The sequence below is a fragment of the Microtus ochrogaster genome, chromosome 8 (genome assembly GCF_000317375.1).
Source record: "Microtus ochrogaster isolate Prairie Vole_2 chromosome 8, MicOch1.0, whole genome shotgun sequence".
NCBI lineage: Eukaryota > Metazoa > Chordata > Mammalia > Rodentia > Cricetidae > Microtus > Microtus ochrogaster.
The window spans coordinates 37260710-37273120 of NC_022015.1; the positions used below are offsets into that span (position 1 = coordinate 37260710).

Below are 12411 nucleotides of genomic sequence, written 5' to 3' on the forward strand. Positions count from 1 at the left end.
CAGCATCAGGGCAGTGAGGGCCCCGGGCACCCCTCATAGACACGCCAGGACTTAAGCCTGTGGTGTTCTTAGCAATGACCCCAAAGACATAAATAATACTCAGCCGGCTTTGAGGCTCCGCTTCAAAAATGCTAATGGATTTTCTTGGAGGAAAACACATTGGTCACAAATTTCTCTTGTCTCTTTAATGGGAACCCTGGAAGCTGACCCCACAGAGAGAGGTGGTGTGTGTGTGTGAGAGAGAGAAACAAGGACTGAAAGAGAGAGGGAAGTGGGGGAGGAGGGAGAGAGGGAGGCAGAGAGAAGGGCAGAAAAAGAGAGAGCTAGGAAAGAACAAAGTGGGGGGGGGCAAGAGGCGAGAGAAAGCAAGATAAAGGACTGCCACTCCCCACCATGCAGTTCACCCAGGGGTCCAGGACCCCTCAAGGGCAGCAGGTGGTGAAAGACCCCAGTGGGGCAAAGCATTGGTCCTTCCTGCTCACCCAGGCTCCCTCTGTGAGGCATCCTAAATTTCTCAGTGTGGGGGTGAGGAAGAGAGTTACCCTATGGGCTCTGCGGTCACATGGGAACCTCTCTCGGGACTGAGTAGTGGGTAGGGGCACTCCTCCCTTTTCTGGGGATGCATTCAGGGAGCCAAGTTACTTCATTTACCACTCAGGGGACAGTCTAGGACCCCAGGACTGCTGAATTGGAGCCTGTGGATGTACAGGGTACACTCTGGCCCCTTGGGGAGGCAGGCCAGCTCCAGGCAGACCTGTTCCTAGCCTAGGCTGTGAGCCCCACTTCTCTGCCTCAGATTCTGAAGCCTCTGCTGGCCCGCTGGCCACCCTGCCCTGTCTTCACTCCAGGGCAGAGCTTTACTCATGAGGGAGGTTTAAGGAAAGCATCCCCTCACAGCTGCTCAAATGCTACGGCCTGAGGCGGGTCCTTATTTGGAGAGAGGGTCTTTGCAGATGTCAGAAGGCTGAGATAAAGCTGAACTGGGATGGGGTGGACCCCAAACAAGGGGACTGTCTGTGACAAGGAGGGGACATATGAGCTACAACAGCGGAGGCAGAGTACAGTTCTGCCCACATCTTGACTTCCGACCTGTGGCTTCCAGAACATAAAGAGATGCAATCTGCTGTCTTAAGTCACCACACGTCTGGGCACACTTGTCACCTGGTGGTTAAGCACTGCTCCTTGTCCACTAGCAGTATCACAGGACACCTGTCATCCTTACTATCTCAGGATAGCAAAGTGGTTTCAGTGAGAAAGCAAGCAGAGGGGGTCTGGTCTGCATGGGGCTCCCAGGACACTGCTCCCAGCCAAGTTCAGCCACCCAGCTTCAAGAAGCCAATTTGAAACAGCCAACTTAATAGCAAAAAGTAGAAAAAGTCCCAGAGTGCTGGAATTATATCTTTAAACCCAGCATACGAAGGCAGAAACAAGAGGATCTCTGGGAGTTTGAAGCCAGCCTGCCCTACTTACCCAGTTCTAGACCTCCCCCACAACCTCTGAGAGACAGAGATCCAATGTGATTTTTGGGTACAGACTGTGACCCCCACTTTGGTAACAGCAGAAGCAGTGTAGTGTATACTGCCTGTAGGAAGCGGGGTGAACCTCTGCAATGCTACCTTGTGGTCAGTGACAGCTCAAGAGGTGGCTGATGGCACACACAGGATATCTCATGTCCTTCAAGGTCATCATTCACAGGGTTCCCTCGGCTGGTGGTGATTTAGGGGCCCAGACACTTTCGGCAACATCACAGGGGACAGTTTTAGTTTTCAGGATTCGAGAGCCATCGCCAGCCCAGCAGAGGCTAGGGTTGTGGTTAAAGGTCACATGCCATGGCACGCAGGTTGGGAGACCCATTTCAACGGCACAGGTGTTAGTGTGGGGTATGGGGAGGGCACAGAGTTTGGGGGTACCTGCTCAGATCCCCACAGAAGACACCTAACCCTGACATTTTTGCCTCAAATTGAGTAAGAGAGCAATTGGGGGATCCCGTTACAGGCTTTCTCATTTCAAAATCTGCCAGCCCTCGGGCTCCCTGTTATCTGAGCACACCCGGGGAGCAGCTCATTAGCTCTTCACCCCTAAACAAGCCTGACCTTGCTGGGCTGGCCGTGCCTGCTAATCTCGGCAGCCAGGGCCCACTCACATCTCGGCTTGCCATGCGTGCCCAAACAGCCCGTCTACACCCAGCCTCTGCTTCACCCAGGACAGCAAGCAGCAGATGCTAACTGTGGCCCTGCCAGGCCTGTATCTCGCAAGCTTCCAGCAGGCCAGTGGGACCAGGTAATAGCTTCAAGGCTCAGCAGGGAGACCACTCAGGGTTGTTGCGTAGGAAGCTTGAACAAGAACCTGGACGAACTCAGGCTTAGTTCACAGAAACCAGATGTGGCAGTGTGCACCTGTAACCCTGGCACAGGCGGGTAGAGGCCTGTGGATCCTGGGGCATTGCTGGCTTGCCAGTCTAGCTGAAACGGCAATCCTAGGTTCATAGAGAAACGCTGTCCTCACAAATAGGTGGTGGTGGTGGGTGGCCGTAAGATGGCTCAGTGCATCAACGCTTGCTGTGTGGGTATGAGGACCTGAACCAATGTAAAGGTGGGTGTGGCATAATGCGTCTGTAACCCAGGACTCACAACAAGATGGGAGACAGATAGGAGAGATAGCCTGAGCTATGCAGCACAGTGGCAATCAACAAAGAGACTGCCTTAAACAAGATCACCAATAGCCAAGGCTATCCTCTGAGCTACATAGGCAGGTACACACACACGAATGCATGAACACCCCCCCCCACACACACACCAGAAAACCTGGACTGTCTCATGTACCTGTGCCTTTCTTTTTGTGTCTGGGACTGACTCCAGGCTCTCAGGCATATTAGGCAAGTTCTCTACAGCTGAGCTCTATCCCAGTCCCATATTTCATTTTTGACTTAATTTAAAAAAAACATTTATGGGAGTATTTGCCTTCATGTTTGTGCACCACGTGTGTGCAGGAGCCTGGGAAGGCCAGAAGAGGGTGTCAGATCCCCTGGAACTGAAGTTACAGATGGTTGTGAGCCACTCTGTGGGTGCTGGGAACTGAACCTGGGTCCTCTGCAGGAGCAACCAGAGCTCTTAACTACAGAGACCTCTCTTCAGCACCTCATAGTTTGTTTTTTAAAGAACCAAACCAACTGCTACAAAGCATTCTTCAGCTCCAGAGCCAAACTGTCTGTGAAATTTGGGATCATTTAAAAACAAAACAAACAAAACAACAACAAAAAAAAACAAACCAAAAAAAAAAAAAAGAATCACCAAAACCCTTATATTTTAAGAAGAGAGACACCATCACTTACTAAAACCTCCTTCTCCCTGCCTTTCCTTCTTTCCCAGCTTCCCCCTTCTCCCACCCTGCAGGTTTTTGTTTTGATTTTGCCCTCAACCTCACCATTCTCTTTCACCTCAGCCTCTCTCAGGTGTGCACCCCCAGGCTGAACTTGGACATAACAGGAATCCCAACCAGCAAAGATGTGCTCTGTGCCCAATTTTGTTGCCTGAAGGCTGTTGCTACCTTCAGTCTCCAGATGGGAAAACTGAGGCCTTTGGTTCAGAGGCTGAGCTCTGACAAGTCAGTCTGCGTCACCCCGTGTCAGAGGGCCCACACCTGGGAGCTTCAAATTGCTCCATGAAAAAACCTCACAGATAGAAAAGAGGAACCCATGCAAGAGACAGCCATGGAGATGAACACAGGCACTGGATGCCTTAGTGGTGGGTCAGGTCAGGGGAACCCATAGCCTTTGAAAGACCCTCTCCTTCCTCCAGGAATAAAAGCCCTGCACATAGACTCTGCACAGCAGTGGTGTGCTTCAAAAGCCCTGGGGTGGCCTGAGAGGACAAGGACAAGCCAGACACAACCCTGCTCGAAGTGACAGAAATCACAGAGGATCAGCAACACCAATGTTTTTCTAGCTGCCAGCCTTGGGGGTCCAGTAGCCTTGGAGTCCTCGCCAACCTCAGACTTTCGCTGCCTGATCCCAACTTCCCCTAAGCACCCTAAGACTGCCACAGGGAACATGCAGAGGGGTTTGCAAATACCTGCCAGGGGGTCCAACCCCAAGAAGGTGGACGATACCCCGAGACTGTGTCACACTGGACAATAACCTCAGCGGCGTGCACAGACGCATGTATGCATGTGTGTGTGTGTGTGTGTGTGTGTGTGTGTGTAGGTCAGAGGACAAATTCAGCCGTGGTCCCTCTGGTAGTATCCATCCCTAGGTCTGGGATTACCAGTGTGTGTCACCATGCCTGTCTCTTTACATAGATTCTGGGGCCAAGTTCAGGTCCTCGTGCTTACAACCGAGCTGTCACCAGCCTCACCGTCTTATTTTTAAACAGTCTCTTTCTGTGTGGCCCAGGCTGGCTTTGGACTCTCAATCCTCCTGCTAGTCTCCTGAGCACTGGGATTTCACTTACAGAGCAGGGCCTTTCCCCACACATACTCATGCTGAGTGGGTAAGATGTCAACCAGGAAGCACACAGCAATTGGCTGAGTGGTTCAGAGCTGCAATGATTTGAGCCACTCTCTTCGGCTGCCTCAGCAGGCAGTGAAAGAGACAGTGGAGCCTTTGTTCTGTCTAGAAACTTCTCTTACCAAAACTTCTACACTTCCTGAACACAGTGTTACAGAGATGCAGGTTTCAGAGCAGGGACCCTAAGAACCTACAGACTGATCTCTTTCACAGGTTGAGGAACTAAGGCTTGGAGAAGGACCGAGGACACCCACAAGAAGCCCCCAGAACAGCCCACACTTTGTCCTTCTGACCCAGCAAATCTTCCCATGCTGGGCACTGGCTGAACTGAGGCAGGAAATGCACTGACCTCAAGGTCATAGTCACTGGCCAGCTCTGCCCCAGGCAGATGCAATTGCTGGAGGAGGAGGCTGGCTTGGGACTTCCCAGAGCTGTTTAGAAGCAATTTCTAGTCCACTATGGCCCCACGAGCAGAGCTAACCTGCCCCCACCGCCTTCTGCAAACAGACCTGCTCAGCCTACGTGGACCTATTATCCCCAGCCCACACGAGGTCACACTTACATCCTCGTCATGTTCCAGCTCCAGGCCGGCCTCCAACAGGTTGCCCTCATATTCCTCCCGTCTGAAGCGTTTGTCATCTTCATAGTAATCCATGGGGGCCTCGGGTGAGCCCACGTCCACGGGGCTCCCCTTCCCGGGAAGAGGCTGGTCCTGCCTGACACTGCGGGTCCCCATGACCATGTCATTGTGCAATCCCCTCTTGGTCAGAGTTCTGCTGCCCGAGGCTCTCTTGTGATGGTACACCAAGATGTAGTCCACCTTGCGCTTCCCATCCCGGAAGTACAGGCCATACTTGCATTCAGCATCAGGGTCCACAGACAGGGAGTTGAGCAGCTGTGAGGCAAGAGAGAGAGAGTTGTGTTCAGTGTGGAGTGGTTCTCAGGGGGCCTCTGGGAATATGATTTTAGCTGGGTACTGTGCTCACCTATTCCCTCAGTCACTCAGCAAACATGCTAGGTTTCAGAGCCCACTTGATGCAGCCAGAACCTAAGAAATCCCTGTTATAAAAAGTTTAGAAACACCTGTATCTGTACCAAGAGCCTGCATACACTTCTGCCTCACTAAAATCACCACTGTGCACAGGTTCTACACAAATACCCCACCATATTACTTAATTTTCCTTTGGGGGTGTGTGTGTGTGCACGCGCAGGTTTCTGAACTTGCCCATGTGTGCAAAAGTTGTAAGTTGACAACAAGCATCTTCCTTGGTTTCATTTCTTTGTTAAGATTTCTTTTTATGTGTATGAGTGTTTGCCTGCAGGTATGTATGTGCACCATGAGTGTGCAGTGTCCATGGAGGCCAGAAGAGGGCACCAGACCCCTTGAAACTGGGGTTACAGGTGATTGTGATCCTCCATGTGAATGCAGGGAACAGAACCCAAGTCCTCTGCAAGAGCAAAACAAGGAGTCTTAACCATCATCCTTGTTTATTGAGACAGGGTCTCTCACTGACCCCGAAGCTCTCCCATTAGGTTAGGCTGGTTGGCCAGTGTGCCCAGAATTTCTCTTACCTATACCCTCCCAGTGTTGGGATTATAGTTATGCCAGCATGCCCAGCTTTTTATCATATGTGCTGAGAATCCAAGCTTGGGTACTTTTGCTTATGTGGTAAGCTGCCCCCAGCATGGCTGTCCCATATCCTACGAGACTTGAGCACCTGTGGGCTTCGGTATCTCAGGGATCATGAGCCACTTCTGTGCTATACCAAGGGACAGCCTCCCCTATAGATGCCCACTGAGAGCCAGACCCAGTCCTATGGGCTCAAACATAGAAGATGGGATGGCCTTCTTGGGGCCCACACTCTAGAAGAAGGTCTTTGTCTCCCCTGAGAATGTCAAGTCATGCCTGGTCATGAACAGGTCATCCTGGTCTCTGGATGGGAAGGTCCTATCTGGCTTCTGGCAAAAGCTACTGGAAAAGCCACAAAGTGAGGGCCCCTGGAAGGACGGATGTAGGGCAGGGTCTGAGGCCGGGCAGAGCTGAATTTAGTTAACTGCAAGCACAATGTCAACCTCTGGCAGCTAGCATCCAGGCAACACGATGATGGCTCCAGGGCCACCAACTAGCTGTGTGATCAGAGCTCAGATGTGTGAGGCTCTTGTTCACACACCCTGGATCCTCCAGAAATCCAATCTTAGTGTTGGGCTCTAGCATGGAAGGATGAAGACTGAGATCCAGTCTCGGACACAGCTTGAGGAATATCCTAGAAATGCTGGCTGTCCCCAGAGCTGGCTTCAACCCAGCCTGAACACCTGATTCCGGCAGTTTTTTTCTCCAGAGGTTAACGGCAATGCACAGCACACTACCCTTCCCCCTATGCCAGCTCTTGGTCCACACAGAGTGGTGAGGAGGACAGTACCAGCTAGGTCCTCCCTGGTGGCATGTGAGGCCCAACACAATGGCCAGCAGCTACAGCTACCTACAGGTCTCTTTCTGCACCACATCCAGGATGCCTCCTCCAGGAACCCTTCCCAAACTGAAAGACCATAAGCTGGGTGGAGATTCCCTCCACACTGGCTGCAGTCCTGACCTCAGTTTCCTCTGCATGGTACTGGAAGACATAAGTCTTCCCCAGGATTTGTTTGCTAGGTTCTGCTCCCTTCTCTGGACACCTGTTACTATAGCCCTTGTTGTAGGATTCTCCACTCCCTTCCATGTCCCCTTCTGGCCTTCCATAGTGTCTCTTGTCCCTCTCACCCGCTCCATCCCATCCTGTCCATGCCAGGGGCTCAAGCTCCACTAGTAACCAGAGGCCTGGCCTTGGTCTGACTTCGACTCTGATACACCAGCAGCTGGGAAGTCCCTGCCTACCTCCCCCAGGAGGATGTCCCCAGCTACTTGGTGACTCTGAAGGGCCATGTATTTCCTCAGAAGCAGCAGGATAACACCCTCCTCCAAGGAACAGTAGGCTATGACAAGGGAGTAGGGGGATAAGGGAGAGGGGGGCAGAGAGAGGGATCCTTGAGCAGAGCCCAGCTACCGGAGCCAGGGGGGTCATGACCTTGCATCTTAGCACCCTTACCCCAAGAGATTGTCTTGTGGAGAGAGCAGGGTCAACAGTCCACTCAGTATCCATAGCTGAAAGAGGCTGGAAGGGTTCTACCTACTTCCTTCATGGTGACTGGGGTGTCATCTACCTTGGTGACCTCCACGGGGCCCTGAACAGTGTGGACATTCTACCCAAAGTGCTCCAGTGGGTTTTCTTTCCTGTTCTTTATGAGTAACCATCTGGGCGCCTATGGGCCAGAGTCAACATGGTGGCCTCTGGGGAGCTCAGGCTGGTTGGTTTTATTTCGGTTTGGTTCTTTTGAAGCAAGAGCTGCTATAGCCCAGGCTAGCCCAAAGCTTGTTATGGAGACCTTAAACTTCAGATTTTCCTGCCTTTGCCCTCCCAGTGCTGCAGCTGGAGTACATGCAGACCTGAGGCTAGACCTCAGGCCTTCATGGATGCTAGCAAGTACTCTACCTACTGAGCCACACCCCCAGATCAAGGCTGGCTTTTGAGGAAAACAGGAGTGATACTCTGGCCCAGTAAAGAGCTAAATTTATGGGAATCTGAACATCTGCCCTCAGCCACCAAGGAGAATATGTGTCTGTAGAGGGACAGGGGCCCCAGGTCAGGGGTAGGCATGGGTTAGGCATAGCCTTGGATCCTGTCCACAAACTCAAGGCATTTCTGCCCTTCACAGAAAAGGTGACACTCTTTCTAAGAATGGGGCACCCTGTCTTCAAATGTCCCACACATGGAGGGAGCGCTGTTGCTAGGTCCACTTGACCTGGCAGAAATTAGGGGATAGGCCCCAGGTGACCAGCTCAATGTCCTGGGTACCGAAACCCCAACCACTACCCTAGGATCCTGGTTCTGACTCATTAACTGAGGGGTACAACCAGAAGTGCGCCTCCATCACACCATGAAGTTCCTGAGCCACCAGGCAGGCTAGTAAGCAGAGGCTGGCAGGGAGACCCAGAAACAACAGTGGTTTCTTGCAGGCTCTGAAGGTGACCAGGCCAGATCCAAGCTTGGGAACCCTGGGTGGCTGAGAGTTTGGAAGGGCAGTAGGACCACCTCCTGCCAGGAGGATTAGCCAGGTTGATGAAGGCTCTGCTGCTGAGCAGAAGCAGGCCCAGAATATGCCTGGGGGACATGCCTATCAGCCTAGCTCCAACCCGGGGATCAAAGGCAGGTCCTTCTCAGAATCCCAGGAAGGACAGAGAAGTACAAAGTCACAGGGTACCAGCTGCTAGAGGAGCCTTGAAGGGGAAGATGAGCCAGGCTCCAACAGAGAGCCCTGGAAGACAAGGAGTCCCTGGACCATGCAGGGCAGCTACCCTGGGCATATACTGGGGGTTGAGGACACGCCAGAGGTGCCGAGGTCTCAACTTCCATTTCCAAATACAATCCTGGTATCAATTCCTGAAGCTGGGACCTCACATGTGTCCTGCCTCTCCTACCTGCCTTCCCCCTTGCATAGCAAATCAGCTTCCCTCTCTTGCCCCACTTTTCTTCGTCCTTCTAACTGGTTTCCAAGCTTCTTTGTCTAGGATCCAAGGTACCATGTAGGTCTCCTGTGGACCACCTTCCAAGAAGTTCTAACTTTCCTCAGCATGAGCCCTGAGGCTAGACCAGGGACTGCCCTACCACACCCGCACTCAGAGCCAGAACAATGGCTACCATTGAAGAAGATGGACAGCCATGACTTAGAGAAAGGGACAGTCATAGCCTTTCTGCCAGACAGTCAGAGAAATGACCCCAGGGAGCCACGAAGGATTCTACAAGGTGAGGTAGGGGTCAGATCCAACATGAGCAATCGCCACCTATCTTGGTCTTCTTAGGCCCCCCAACAGGAGTCTGCCAGTGCTAGGGAAAGGCCCAGCGGCCAAAGTGAGCTTCATCTTGCCTGTGCTCAGAGAACAACTCAGCCATGATTTGGCTGCACTGTCCCTACAATGTGGATTCCCCTTCCCGAAGGCACATGTCAGTAAGCCCTCCTCCTTCATCCAGGACTTTGCTGGCAGTGTTGGTGGAAGGAGTCGGTGTTTACCATAAAGTATCTACCACCACAGGCCCCAGCAGACTTTGTGGCCCCAGGGACACACGATCTCTCTGGGAGCTGAATGCATGAAGAAAGAAAAAGGATAGGGTGGTTGTCCTTAAAATTACTGCCACAAGAATGAGGACCTGGGTTCTGGTCTGCAGCACTCATGTAAAAATCTGGGTGCAGCATGCACTGAATGCAATCGTAGTATTGGGGAGGGAACAGAGGCTCACGGGCCAGCCAGTCTAACGGAATCGGCAAGCTCTGTCTCAAAAAGTAAAGTGGGGAGTGAGAGAGGAAGACAGCAAATGCCAACCTCTGGAACACACGCATGCACGCACGTGCAAGCGCACACACACAGGTAGGGCAGAGAAAAAGAACTTTACTGTCAGAGTGGGCCATAAGAGAAAGGCGACAGGGTATCAGATTGGGATTTTAAAACTGACAAAAGGGGGTGTAGGTAGCAGGAGGTGGCCCCAGTAGCAGCACAGCCATCCCTTGGTGTCTTGTCCTATTGTACCAGGGAAACTGTGTAGGTATTGCCTTTATAAAACGGGAAAAAGCCATCTTCACTCAGGGTCAGTGGGTAGCAACTTCTAGAGAAAGTGGGCTCCTTGCCAGCTGTTCTCTGTGCCAGCCTGGGACCCACAGGGTCTGCAGGGCTGTTCTGGGGTGGGCCTGCGAGACAGAGCAAAGACATGGCAAATCCCACAGAAGCTGCAGACACCAGGTGAGTCCACATGGCTCTTCCCTGTATAGAACAGGACAAAACTATGTAAACTGCAACAGGAGGGATATGGGTTGGACTTTATGTGTAACCTTCAAATATTCTCGTTTTCTATGATTAAGAAAAGGCGCACACCTTTAATTCCAGCACTAGAGAGGCAGAGGCAGGCAGATCTCTGTGAGTTCGAGGCCAGCCTGGTCTACAAGAGCTAGTTCCAGGACAGGCTCTAAAACTACAGAGAAACCCTGTCTCGAAAAACAAAAAAAAAAAAAAAAAAAAAAAAAAAAAAAAAGAGGGGACACCTGAATGGAAAGCAAGGGGTTTCTTAGTGCCTTTTTAATAGCTGGTTGTGTGTGTGTGTGTGTGTGTGTGTGTGTGTGTGTCTGTGTGTCTGTGTGTGTCTGTGTGTGTGGAGGTAGGTACCTTTATTGCCTTGGCCATAAAGAATGGGAAGGACACTTCACCTGTAGGGGTTGTCTCCTGGGTGTTTGGAGGAAGACTCCTGGAAAGAGCTTCCTCAGGGGAAGGCTTTAGAGAAAAAGATAGAGTGCAGCTCCTGTCCCAGCACTGCAAACAGGGAAGGTCAGGCCAGCTGCCCCCAAGATGCTGGGTAGAGCAGGGAGACAATGGAGGACCCCACATTCACACCCTAAATGTGCTGAGACCAGCTTCTTCAAAAACCTCCACTTTCTGGAGTCCAGGACAAATTCAAACGGCCTGTGACAAAATACTGGCGCTTTTGAAGGAATCTAAAAATCCCAGAATTTCTTTTAAAAGGGGGAGATGAAACCAGAGACTTGGGTCTTGGATGACGAGGAGCATGCTCGTCATGCTGACTGATTCTGACACAAGGTTTCACTCTGTAGCCCAAGCTGGTCTCAAACTCTCAGCCTACGATTCTCCAGCTCTTGGATTACAGCCAGAGGCCACCGTGTCCTGCTCCGGGTGTGGGGGGACAGCAATGTAAAACTTCGGTTTTATTCCAGACGGTTTTCGCCTGACTCATAAGCACAAGCTATCCATTTCCGATCACTGGGCTTGCCCAGGAATCTCTAAACAGAAGTCTCAGATGGCAGATAAGCAGCCTAGGCCCTTGCCCCAGCAGGTGGGTTAACACCCACACAGCAGGTATTTCTGGATGTAGGCATCTCAGGCCATGGAGAACTTGCCTTAAAGACAGATACGCTCAAAGATCAGACCAGAGAAAACAACAAAACCAGTTAAATTCACCTGGCCCCTGGCTTCCCAGCTGCTCCCCTGGTCTGCCTCTTTGACGGAACCAATGGAGTGATCTGCCCCCCTTCCCTTGAAATGGAGAGGGCAAGAGGACAGTCTGAGAAGCGCAGTGTGGGACTGTGGGGTTTTGTCTAAGGTTGCACTTCTAGGAAAAGGAGGTGCAGCTCACACCCTCTGGCGTTCGAGAGCACTGGGCTTCTGCTGGGTGACTGTATGATGACTAACGGCGGTGGCTAGATTGTGTGGGGATACTGGGAATCTCAGGTTTCAGAGCTTCTGATTGCAGCATGATCCCTGAGTATGACCTGTCTTTCCTGTACACGCACCCAGGGCCACAGCCCTCCCAGCCTACAAAATCATGCAAGCATCTAGGAAAAGCTCAGTGCAAAAGAAGGGCCCCTGGCTTCCTTCAGTCCTCAGGACTGTGAAGACTTTGAATGAGATCCAGACCTTGCCGGGCGGTGGTGGCACATGCCTTTAATTCCAGCACTTTGGAGGCAGATGCAGGTGGATCTCTGTGAGTTCGAGACCAGCCTGGTCTACAAGAGCTAGTTCCAGGACAGGCTCCAAAAAAGCAAAAAAAGAAAAGAAAAAGAGATCCAGACCTTAGTGACCTCTTTGGTTTGAGGGGCGCTGATGGCGGCTAGGTGTGGACACAGGTCTCCGGATGGGAATACCAGTGCCCAAGGCCATTTGTTCAGACTGTTTGTTCATGCTCAAGTCCCCTCCCATGGGCACCGCCTCTACAATAACACCTCTTTATTAGCTTGGCAACCACCATTCCCCCGTGACTCCAACTGGAGTCCCCATGTTCCCACCTCTGGGTTCCCTATCATGGATGCCACCC

General features: G+C 51.9%; 1 protein-coding gene across 2 annotated transcripts in view; it reads right to left on the reverse strand.

Moving 5' to 3' along the window:
* Positions 1-12411, reverse strand: part of Ano1 (anoctamin 1) — a 151111-nt gene that overhangs the window by 79297 nt on the left and 59403 nt on the right. For both annotated transcript variants that reach the window (XM_013347975.2, XM_026781689.1), the window contains exon 3: positions 5067-5399. In XM_013347975.2, the coding sequence (XP_013203429.2) occupies positions 5067-5399 (333 nt within the window). The remainder of the gene's footprint in view (positions 1-5066; positions 5400-12411) is intronic.